We start from the raw sequence: 12,090 nt of genomic DNA, 5'->3' as shown, positions 1-12,090 counted from the left end.
AAGCAAAAGCTAAAGAACAATTGCACACAAGATATATAGTAGTTCGACACCTGCCTACTCCACTACTTTCAAGCTTACCCACTTGAAGGATTTGCAATCCCAATCATTTTTTACTAGTGATCACCACAACAAAGGTTTTACTACGGTTCACCCCAAAACCTTACAATGTGAGTTTTTACGGACTCAACTCAAATTTAGCACCAAGTGAATTTTAGACTCAACTCAAACCTTACACCAAGTGAGTTTTAAGGCTAAACTCGAACCTTTGACACAATGAGTTTTAGGCTTAACTCAAATCTTTACACCATAATGAGTTTTAGGCTAAAATCAAATCTTACAACAATCAAGATAAATAAAATTTATCTTTACAACCCAATGGAATGTATAGCAATGAATATCTTACCAATGTGGTTGTACAAACCTCTTAACTTGAGGTAAGGAGAGCTGGAGAGATGAGACTCGATGTTTGCACTTGCTTCTCTTTTTTCACATCACAATGCACATCTATGAATGAATGTATCTTCTTTGAATGCTTGTAAAAAGAATGGATTTAGATCATTTGTGCTTGTGTGTGTGTGTCTCTAGTGTGTACTCACTTGTTGTATCTTGTTCTTGCTCAATCAATCTCTTCTTGTCTTCAAATACTTGTTATTTATACCAAGAGATAGAAATTTGGTCATTTATAGCTGTTAGAAACAAGACAGAAAAGTAAGTTTCGAAACATACTTAATAGGTTTCGAAACATCACAATTTTACACATAGGTTTTGAAATATAGAAAATAGGTTTCGAAACATACAACACTTTATAGCAGGACAAGCACTTCGAGAAAGCAGATAGTGGGAGACAGATTCTAAAGAATCTTATGGGCATTAAGAATAAACAATGGTCTCTATTTTCACATTCAAATTTGAATCTCCTTATCGTGGAGAATGCATTAAACAATTGATAGAGAATAAAACACAATTGTAAAATAAATGCATATCGATTTTCAAATGATCTGCTGACAGAATATTAGAGGTTTCGAAACATGACATGATAGGTTTCGAAACATACCTATCTGAAAATGAGGTTTCGAAACATACCTCTCCGGAAATGAGGTTTCAAAACATGATATGGAGATTTCGAAACATCGTTCAAAACCTGAATTGAAAACACATATATTGCATAGATGTTTCGAAATGGCACACACTGAAAACATTGAAAACCTTTTCAAAAAGGTTTCAAAACATGCGTATGAACATGACAGATATTCAGAAATATTTGCATGAAAGCAGAATCCACAGCATGTATACATCACAGCTTATTTACATTTCTTTAGTTTAAGTAAATGTCTACATTTTCTTTTATTTATATTTTACCTTTATTTACTTTAATACATAAATGTAAATAACAAAGTACTCCCATTTGGATACAGTAAAAATACTTAGAAAATCAAAATCTAAATAAATAAGAAAGTAGATTTTGAGTTTTAGTACAAACTCAAGTTTTAGCAATAATACCACATCCAAAATATATATTTTCTATTTAATGAAAAATTTATTAAAAATCATTTTAGCACTAATGAATGTTAGATATCAAATTACCGGGAGATAGTTTTTTAAAAAGAAAACTCTTTCTTATATGTCTCCTTATAAGGTGCTAACTTTCCAAATTTAGTCAAAACAAGGTTTTCATTTTCACAAAGTGAAACTTGTTATTGAAATTGATATATATTGAAAACCACATACTTGACTCATGATTTAAAGATTAAACCAATATATGTTTTTTATCATTAAAATTATTGTACAAAAAATACAACAATATTTTTATTTAAATATTAAATTTTTTTTGTTATTTCAAATACGCTTCTGAATTATATAATTTCAAGTTAACTACATTTTTAAATTTTTTGTTATTTTAATTATATCATTAAATTATATAATTTTGAGTCAATTGTATATCTTTACAAATTTATCGAGAATAATGAATTTATAGGTATAATTGAAATAACAAAAAATTTAGAAATGTAATTGATTTAAAATTATGACAAAAAATTCAAGTGTGTTAATGAAAGGAATATAGATGGGCACTCCTATTTATTATTCAACCTGTGGGTCCCGTTTGTATTAAATTTTATTATTTTTAGTTCTACGATAATAATTTGATTTTACTATTTTAGTTTTAAGATAATTTGTTTTTAATTTCATAATCTATTTGAAGATAATATTATTTTTAAACAAAATATATTTATTGTATCTTGTTTTTAATAATTAAACAATTATACTAATTAAAAATATAATAAATACACATATTTGAAAATAAAATATATTTATTATTATAAATAAATATTGTCAACTTGTATAATAAATAGTCTCGTCCGGGAATCAAACTTGGCGTTTGTATGGTCCGGTGGGGGATGAACAATCACGTGATGATGACCCCACGACTTTGACTTGGGAAAATACTTTAGCCACACATTCTCATCTCTGGCACTTACACACACACACACATATATATATATATATATTTTCAATTTCAATCATTAAAATTGTACCTATTATATAAATAAGCTTATACATCTTATGTACTTAACTATTTAAATAATTTATCAATTCAAAAAATTATTTAAATAATTTGACCGCTAAATATGTGCGCCACTCTTATGCTTACCTATTTATTTATTTTCCTATTTGAAAACCCTCATTATGGGACTAGGGGTCATGCCATGGCTCACTTGCCCAATCTGCGCATCGTCCTCCCGCCCCATCTTTTCTCCTGTGCACAGTTTTGAACAAGTTCCAACGGCCAGTTTGCAATCAATTGGTCAAATCCTAAACGTTAAATGCTACCCCACTTTAATTGATGATAAATAAATAATGTTCTAAATTATTTAAATATTAATAACTAAATATAATAATTATATATATATTTTGAAAATAAGATGCATTATGAGTGCTTTATAATAATGGACCGTTATAGACTTCCTAACTAACTACATCTCAAATAGCCAAATGGTCATGTTTCACTCACGGAGTCTTTTCAAATTCAGAACAATTAATCGTAGCTTTATTATGCTAAAAGAATTTCTAAGAATGAGACCACAACAAGGTCATCGATCGCATTGCCTGAACTCCAGAGGGTATCCAAGACTAACAGCATATTGTTCAATTCAATGCAATGCAATGCATCAAATTCATTGAAATGAAGCTCAAAGACCTATTATATGGTGTGTGCCGTGTGGTATCTGAATCAACAGGACAGCATCATCAGCGGTCACGCCAATCCTTTCAAGTTCCAAGAAGTGGCCATTCCTTTCCTTATTTGCCCAAAACACAAAACACGAGCAGGAGAAGTAACACAAATACTTATTGTTTATACGAAGGGTAACGAAATCATTAGAGATCATGTACAGTAATTTCACACAAAAATTACCTCAATTTGATCACCGAGGCAGGAGAGGAGAGACCAAGCAAAACGAGCTTTAGGATTTTGAACATCTTAGAGCCATGCGGAGTAGTAGTCTTTCACAAACATCATCTTAGAAAGTATTAAGATACAAAGCGATTTCTTTGGACAAGTGACTTAGTTGAGGTGGCATTATGTATGTACACCAAGGTCACCCATTCGAAAGGCGACGAGCATCTTATGCTACACTGGCTGAGGAGGAGAACCAGCGTGTCACCAGATACCGTAAGGGCTTGCGAGCTGTAAGCCTGATAGCCATAGCCGTACCTTAATAATATAGAGAGATGCCGTCGAGCCTGTGAGCTGCGAGCTAATAGCCGTTTTTAGCTTTTGAGGAAAAGAATCTACTGAATCCACGCGAATGTTTCTCGGGAGTAGGTGCAGAAGACGAAGACGATGATCCTGACTTGGTAGGCCGATGTTTTGAATGCTTTGAATGGATGGGTGATCTCGTGAAAGTGTTTCCTTCAGTGTCAGACGGGCTATATTGGGGGTTGAACAGATCAGGGGACTCGCTACCTAGCCTGTTCAAATTGGTAGAGGCGGCACTCTCCATTTCAGTATGGTCAAATTCTTGCAAGTTCATGCCACTGGTAGTCGGTTCTTCTTCGGCAAACCCCTCGCCCTTTTGGGTACTCCTCTCATTGTATGGAGAAGCCATGAGCTCTGTCTGGGGATGCAAAGCTTTCAGCTGTTTACCGAGAAGAAATATGGTTTCTTGACATTCCGCCAACTTCTCTGCTGCAGCAGCTAACTCTTTCTCCTGAAACAATAATACAAGCTCGTAAGTTTTGCACCTTCTGATCCAGGAACCCAGCGGGCAAAAGAAGAAAACTTCACAGGATCAGAGCAAGTAATGCAATATGAAGTCTCACGTCCAAGAGTTTTCTACTGATTAACATGAATAAAGAATGTGATTAATTGATCCAAAATCAACAGTATAATAGTAATAATATATGGATTTTGTTGTTACTTTTCAAGCACATTGCCAGATTGAGGGAAGTTTAAAGGAAAAAGAATGTGGAAAGGGAGAAATGCAATTCTATTTTTTTAAAAGGACACATCAGGAGCTTTCGTCAGCAATTCTTAAATTCCAACTGCATGCACAGGCAGATCCATTTAGATATAACATCTGGGTTGAAGTATGACTGTTATAAAGTTTTTGGGCACACAGACTTAGTGAATATTATGAGTAAAAGCTTAAAATATTATTAACTCCACTAATGCAAGAAGAAAATTATTGTGACAAATTACCTGATTAGTCTTGGCGTCAGTATCAGCTGCTGCAGGGCTCTCATTCCTGGAAAAGAGAAGGCAGGAAGCAGGGATGAATTGATATTAGCATCAGGTGTGAAGGTGTAACACAATTTGCTACAGTTATTTATATCTAAACAACAGTGTGTTCTGCTATTTTAAAGGTGCAAATCCACAAAGCTGAATGAGACCAAAAATCAGCATTGCTCAACCAAAAATCAGCATTGCTCAACCGAAGCTAATATTCAATCTGGTTACAGATTTGAGACGGGAAAAGGAAAAAGAACACAACGAAGAATCCCTATGCTGTTGTTTGTTTCCAGGGTAAAACCTATCAAGAAACAGACTCAAAATAATAAGATAAGATCTACCTCATCACTACCTACTACGAGTCCTTCCTCCAGGAGATTCCGTAGAGGGGATTCTTCCCCCAACAATAGGGCTAATGCTGACTCTGATCTATCCTTTGCTTCTCATGAGCCGAATGTAGAATTCGCCCCTTCCATCCTATGGGTGTGTCTAATTCATCCATTTAAAAAAGACGGACTTACTGTCCTGCTTGAACTGCTGATAGTTATTGCAGAATATGACACAGAGGTGGTTTAATTGCGGTTGTTCTTATCATACCATAGAGATTATTCCAAGGACAGAAAACACTACCAAAGAAAAAAATAACTGGTTTTCTTCTCATTCTCTATCCTTAGCCCTTTTCCTAGAGAGTACTGAACAAAGCCTATGGGGGAAGTGCAGAAAAGGTGTACCTGTAAAAATTATGGAACCTCTCAGATGAAGAAGAGATCTGAGGACCAATGGGGATGACATGCAAAGGTCTGATGTCTACAGTTCTAGTGTTACAATGTATAACATACAGAGAACACAGGTGGTTTCACACAACTGAAACTGATATGATCTTGAAAATCAATCATAATTTGAATCTGCATCTGTCACTTCAGGTAATAACAGTCTATGCCTAAAATGCAGGAAAGTTAGGTGCTCACCTTCGCAATTGTTCTTGAAGATCTTTGCACTTAGACAAAGCATCCTGATGATTCCTCTTTTCCTCCTTCAGCTCATTATCTAGACTTTCTGTTTTGGCTCTTAAAAGATTCACTTCAGTTTGTAACTCATCTGCACGTGTTTCAAGAGTCTTGTATGACTCAGCCATACACTTAAGTTGTGTCTCAGCCAAGCCATTCAACTTTTGGGCAGATGCCAGCTGAGATTTAACTTCTGCCAAAAGCTGCTCGGTTTCTTGTAGCTGAATTTTAGTGCTTTCCAGATTTTCCGTACATCTAGCCAGATCCAAGAGTAGGCTATCTTTTTCTAGTTTCAACTGTTCAAACTCCTCAACTGAGCATTTCCACGATGTGGCATTTGGTTCAAAGGTTGGAATAAAACTTCCTTCAAGGGGAATGTCAGGATCAGAAGCTGGATCAGAAAAGTGAGCACAACCATTTGGATACCTCTCTCCTGATGTCTCCTGAACCACCTTATTCTCAGGTAAGGCTACCTTGTCGATACAATCAGAACCATTGGCTTCTGCTTCATTATGCTTGAAACCCAGGACATTAAAGTTAAGTTCACTTGCTTTATTTAAGACATGGGAAAGATCAAGAACATAATCAATCAAACATATTTTGTTCTGAATAACTTTGTCAAAGGTAGCAGAGAACTCCCGAATTTTTTGGCTCAATCCATCCCCATCGGGAGATGATCCTTGGATAGACATAGCTTCTTTCTCTAGAACCAAAACAAAGTCATGAATCTGTGATATGGCAGCTGCTAATTCTTCACTAACTGGATCCACTGCTTCTTTATCTCGCTTAGTATCTCTGGACAACGAAATTTCCTTCTCTGCAGTTACTTCAGCCCCCTTAGGACAAGTATGTTTATCACATGTGACATCAGAACAACTTTCCTCTAAAGCACACACTGTAGAGTTTTGATGCAGACTGTCACATGTTTCCTGCACAACACGTTTGATGTCATCCAAAATCTTCTCCATATCAGAGTCCTTAGGCATAGACTCAAACAACATCGAGAATCTTGATTGGAGTTTTGTTAAGTTCAGTGAATCAACATCCGAGTGCAGATCTCGAGCTGATAACTCCATATTGGAAGAAACTTGATTTGCCAATGAACCTGATTCAGGCAGTCCTTTAGAATTGAAATGTGGATCAGTTCTTACTTCTTCTGAAGCATCTTGGTTCACAATTTCAGATCTAGCACTATTTGAGACATCTGAACTGGAGATGGCTCCATTTATATCATTTGACAAACATGCCAATTTTTCCATCTCCAAGAAGTCATCCATAAGCTCCAGGTGATTTGGATTTTCGGCCTTGTTTCGTTTCTCGACATTCTTTTCCTTCTTGAAATGAGAGAGCTCAGATATTAATGCTGTGGCCCAAGAACCAGCACAACTTCTGTCATCGTCATTTCCATCTTCAGACATTGATGTAAAACTAGGTGGACTGCTCTGTTGATTATTAGATTGAAGCTGTGATTCTAAGCTTTGAAGCTTGCTAACTGTCTTAGCACAAATACTCCTTGAAGCTTGTAATTCACTATTACGCTTTGCCAAAGCTTCTTTCAGCATCTTTGTTTCTTCTTCCATAGCCAATAAACGTTCAGTGAGCAACTCATTTTCTTTACTAAACTTCTGTACACTGTCAAGGGAAAATTCAGTCAACTGGGATGGGTGGGGACTTGAGGGTTTAACAGGAGACCTTCTTACCCGAGTTTCCCCATAATCCCGGCCTAAGTTCTCAACTTCTAACTTCATCTGGGCAAGTGCTGCAGGACCAGGCAACTTCTTTCGAACAAGGCCACGCAATCTTTGGCACTCCGCTTCCAGCTTAGCTATTTTCTTTACTCCTTCCAAATGTTGCTTGTTCGCTACCTCTGCCGATCTTACACTCATATTCTTTTCCTCGTTGCGGATTTCTAGCTCTTTTGTAGCTATGTGGAGTTCGTACTTGAGTGAATTTATTTCTCTTTCACATGATTCAATATTGCTCTTCAGTATTTCAATCTCTGCCTCGGCTTGTGATTTGTCTTCACTTAACTTAATTAGCATGTTAGAACGCTCTTGCAATGACCTTGAAAGTGCAGCATTTTCTGCTGCCGACCTAAGGAGTTCTTGGTCCAAATCAGTTATTTTCCCTTCAAGTTCAAGCTTTATTTTATCCCATTGCTTTGTTTTAGTAGCAACAACTTCATGCAATTTATGTTCATGCTCTTCCTTCAAGTTACGGATCTGCCTCATACACTCCTTTAGAGCACCATCTAAATGAGAAGCTCGATCTTCAGCAGTTAGCTTTAAAAGAGTGACAGACTCCAGGTGATTTTTCAGTGCTAAAGCTTCAGCATCAGCTTTTTCCCAACCTGTAAATTAATGATGAACAAAAAAAGAAGATTTGTCCTTAGGTCAAGATGTGCACTTGAGAAAATTCCGCGAATTAAATAGGTATAAATATAATGGCATATTCCATATATTTTAACATAAAAGAACAATGAACAAAAAATTACTTAAAAATGTCTCAATAAAGTCACATCACACCTGAGACAGCTTCTTCAGCAACTTTAGCATGCTGTTTCACTAAGCTGTCCCTGTTAGTCATCTCTGTATGGGCTGAAGATAGCTTCTCGTTCAGTTCCTTGACTTGATCCTCGAAATTCTTTATTTGATCCTCATACGTTTTCACTTGTTCCTCCAACCCACTTAGATGTGAATAAGACTCCACCGAGATTTGAACATAGTTTGGTTTCTTGTAACCATCCTATTGGATGAGAGGATAAGAGAAGAAAGGCACATAATACAGTTAAAAACAAGAATAAACGAACCAACTGTATCAGACTACAAAGGAATCTACAAATGCCAGCAATTATCTTTTTGGACCACTTCGAACATTGATCATTTAGTTATCTTTATGCTAGGGAAAATTAAAATATGAAATTGTTAACCTTGCAGACATGGAAGAGTTCTCTGAACTTAAACCATCAGGAAAAGAAAGCAGAAAAAATTGCATGAGATAAAACTATAGCCTTTTTTAAGTGTGAAATTAGACACTTCTGAAAGCTCCTATGAAACTTTACTGCACTGAGCCTGATTTATTATATGAAAAAGATATTGACTTTCGCTTTACTTCCACATATAAAATGTAGGAAATTAACTAACCCAACAAAATATACCATGGGATAAATATAAAAGTGGAAAGGACTAGAGGAGTGTTCAACAAGTTCAATGATAAAACCAAATTTCATCTTAAAGCAGTGCTCATTTAACAGTCCAATGCATTCAAATCAACAATTTAGAATATTCAATATTTGCCAAATATTCAGCACAATTTGAGTCTCCTAGGAATCAGGGAGAAGTAAATAATTGGTAGTTCCAGACACGCTCATTAAATCTTAGACCCAAGAATAAGGATATAACTTGAGACTCCCACAGTACGCCCTACTCCAAAGAGGTATATTAAGCAAAAAGATACCAAATATAAACTTAGAACATCAAGGAATATCATCAGTTTTTAAATAGAATATACAAAACAAATCCAATAATTTAAATGCCAATGGAGAAACCTGATCGCCCTGAGAGCCAGTTCCTGTACCAGTAGAGTCTGCAGCAGCAACTGCTTTCTCAGCTCCACCCTTGTCAGAGGATTTCTTCTTCCAGGGCCAACTCCGCCTGTCCATTTTAGACTGTACATTTTGCAGACATGAAGTTAGTGACCATGCCTTGAAAACATATTTAACCAATTGATATAAGTCGACATATATCTTTCTGTTTTTTTATTTTTTATTTTGTATTTAGTTCAACAAGCTGAGAATCCTTTTTCAATTATTAAAGAGTTCTGAATCACGACCAATCAAATGCATCTTTCCACTTTTTCATTTTCTATTTATTCTACAAAGCTAAGCATCAGTAACAAATTACTTCAAGGTCTGAAAAACAAACACTGCTGCCCTTTCATTATATAATCTTCAGCAAAAGCCATAATCTAGCAAACCTGCAACTTGAAATTAGTCATTTCCACTATCCCCCTTCGGAATACATTTATTTGTTGAATCAAATTTCAATGGAAATACAGGAAACTAATATAAAATTTCAAACGCCATTTTTATGTTTCTAACCACAACTCAGCAAGTACCTTTTTTCTTTTTTTTCCCCCTCTCTGTAGGCATGGAAGATGCATCTTTTAAGAGCATACATACACATTTCAGATTGAAGACATTAAGATCAACTGGGTTGCTGTTAAGCATGCTAATATCTAAAAATGAAAGATAATAGAAAAATAGTGGTGATGTCCCCTCTTTGTTTCTCTTCTACTAAACTATAGTCTCAAACTTTGTCTAGACAACAACATAAGAAAAAATAGCGGCAAGATCCTCCTTTTTGCCTAGTGGATAGAGGCTGTTGTGGTTACACAGCCATTTTGTCCAAAAATTGGATAGAGAAAATTAAGGGTGGCTTTGGGATCAACCATGTGGTTCAATAGTTAAATATTCCCAATTATATAGATGTAGTGCCTAATATGATATATTGTCAATAACACACTACATTAACCAAACACATAGGAGTGAGATAATAAGAATCACAGACGAGAAAAAAGATTAATTCACTCAGTTTGTGGCCAACTTTAAGAATTTCTTTCCATTGATTGGAATGTAAAAGACTTGCAGCAAAACCAATCCCTTCAGTACAGTACAGGAAATTGTGAACTGACATGGATATATCCCTATAAAACAAAAATCCCATTTTCACTTTACAACTTCCCATAAGATTTCATGATATACTGCCAAATTTTTAGCCTTATGTGAGCACTGCATTTGGCAATCCAGCAAATCTCATGCACATTACACGTAGAAAAATTAAACTGGTAAAGAAGAAAGGAAAAAATGCAACAACCAAATTATTTAATAACATATTTTATATGTAAGGAAATGAGAAAAGAAAAAAGACAATTTATGTCAGGCGATCGCTATTAGTTGAGTTGGCAGAGTTGAAGCACTTGTGTTTTTATTTCAGAAAATAAAATAAAATAAAAGGACAAATGTGGTTCTAGAATTCATTTTCTTTCACGATTCACTTGAACTTTCGTTTGATTTTCTCATTATCTATGACACTTCTGGGTGGAAAAAAAGAAGAAAAGTAAAAATCTTAATCATAATACTCGAACCTGACATGCAGGTCCTGCTCCCTAGAAGTTCAGTAAAGAAGGCAAATAACTAGAGAAAATATTCCTCAAGCCTAAAATTCTCAGAATCTAACAAAATTTTTTGAAAATGAAAAGATGAAAAAGACCCGATAACATGCACTGCAAAAATTGGCTCAAATCTGAAGCCTCTAATCATGAAATCAGAAGTACTCCAATAGTTTCGCATGCTTCAGCCAATGCACATCAAAGCTAAAGATCCTCCGTGGTAGTAAAATCTTCAATTGTCAGATATCGAAAAAAGAAGCTTAAAAAACTGAAGATTATGAAATCAGAAGTTTCATGCCAGTAACGGACGGTACAGAGCAGAAGCTATCTACTACTCCTAATAAAACTGTCATGTTTTTTCCATTGAAATCCAGCAAAGGTAAAGTAAGCAGCGGCAGCTTCGATTTCACTAGAAATGATCAAATCACTTTAGATACGCGATTTCCAGATAACAAACACTGACACGAGTCAACAGCCACCGAAACCAAAAACGGATGCCAAAATCCCCTTACTTTCGCAGTTGGAAAGCAAAGAAAAATCTAAAATGCTTGAAGATACCGACACCGACAGCAGGTAAATCTACAGAGAGAGAGAGAGAGAGAGAGCAAACTGGAAACTGGAAAACAAAAACAGCAAATCCAGTGAAGACTCTTTGAATCGACTTACCACGATCAATGCAGCTTCTAGGCACGGCGATAAACAGAAGCAGAAGTTCCAGTTTAGACTGAGAAGGCCCGAGACTCTCTCCTCACAGATACGAAAGATCTACTCAGACATCGCTGCCGGTTAGTTCGATCTTCTTCCAGAGTCCTAGAGAGCGAAATAGACGGAATGCGTCACAGCAGAGAGGCGAGGAAGCGGAGGCGGAGGCGGGGGCAGAGGCAGCGGAGCGGCGGCGATTGCGATGGCGGTGGCGGTGGTTCCAGGCCTAGAAAACATTCGGCGTTAGGTGCCACTTAAAAGGCAAGGAGTTGGAAAGCTCCAAAGCATCGGCCAAATATATAAATTCGAAAAAAAAAAACAAATCTAAAAATATGCAAATGACTAAAATCAAATTAAATAAAAAAGATAAAATAAACCTGGAAGATAATTGACACCTATATTCAACTCCAACACAGGGAGAGTGAAATGACGGGTTTACCCCCCTGACAACGAGATATTCACGTGGCGCTGCAGCCCCCGCAC

The 12,090-nt window shown here is 36.1% G+C and overlaps 1 protein-coding gene across 1 annotated transcript; it reads right to left on the bottom strand.

Annotated features, from left to right (window-relative positions):
* Positions 1 to 3,673: 3,673 nt before the first annotated feature.
* On the bottom strand, positions 3,674 to 11,884 carry LOC127807654 (filament-like plant protein 4). Its single transcript, XM_052345679.1, has 6 exons — positions 11,572 to 11,884; positions 9,284 to 9,403; positions 8,262 to 8,481; positions 5,698 to 8,086; positions 4,700 to 4,745; positions 3,674 to 4,208 (listed from the first exon to the last, which is right to left on the bottom strand). Exons 2-6 carry the CDS (start codon positions 9,395 to 9,397, stop codon positions 3,756 to 3,758), a joined length of 3,222 nt encoding a protein of 1,073 aa, XP_052201639.1. The 5' UTR covers positions 9,398 to 9,403; positions 11,572 to 11,884; the 3' UTR covers positions 3,674 to 3,755.
* Positions 11,885 to 12,090: the final 206 nt, after the last annotated feature.

Source organism: Diospyros lotus, chromosome 8 (genome assembly GCF_014633365.1).
Source record: "Diospyros lotus cultivar Yz01 chromosome 8, ASM1463336v1, whole genome shotgun sequence".
Classification (NCBI taxonomy): domain Eukaryota; kingdom Viridiplantae; phylum Streptophyta; class Magnoliopsida; order Ericales; family Ebenaceae; genus Diospyros; species Diospyros lotus.
The sequence above is the reverse complement of the archived record's forward strand: the minus strand, read 5'-3'. Positions and strand labels throughout refer to the sequence as shown.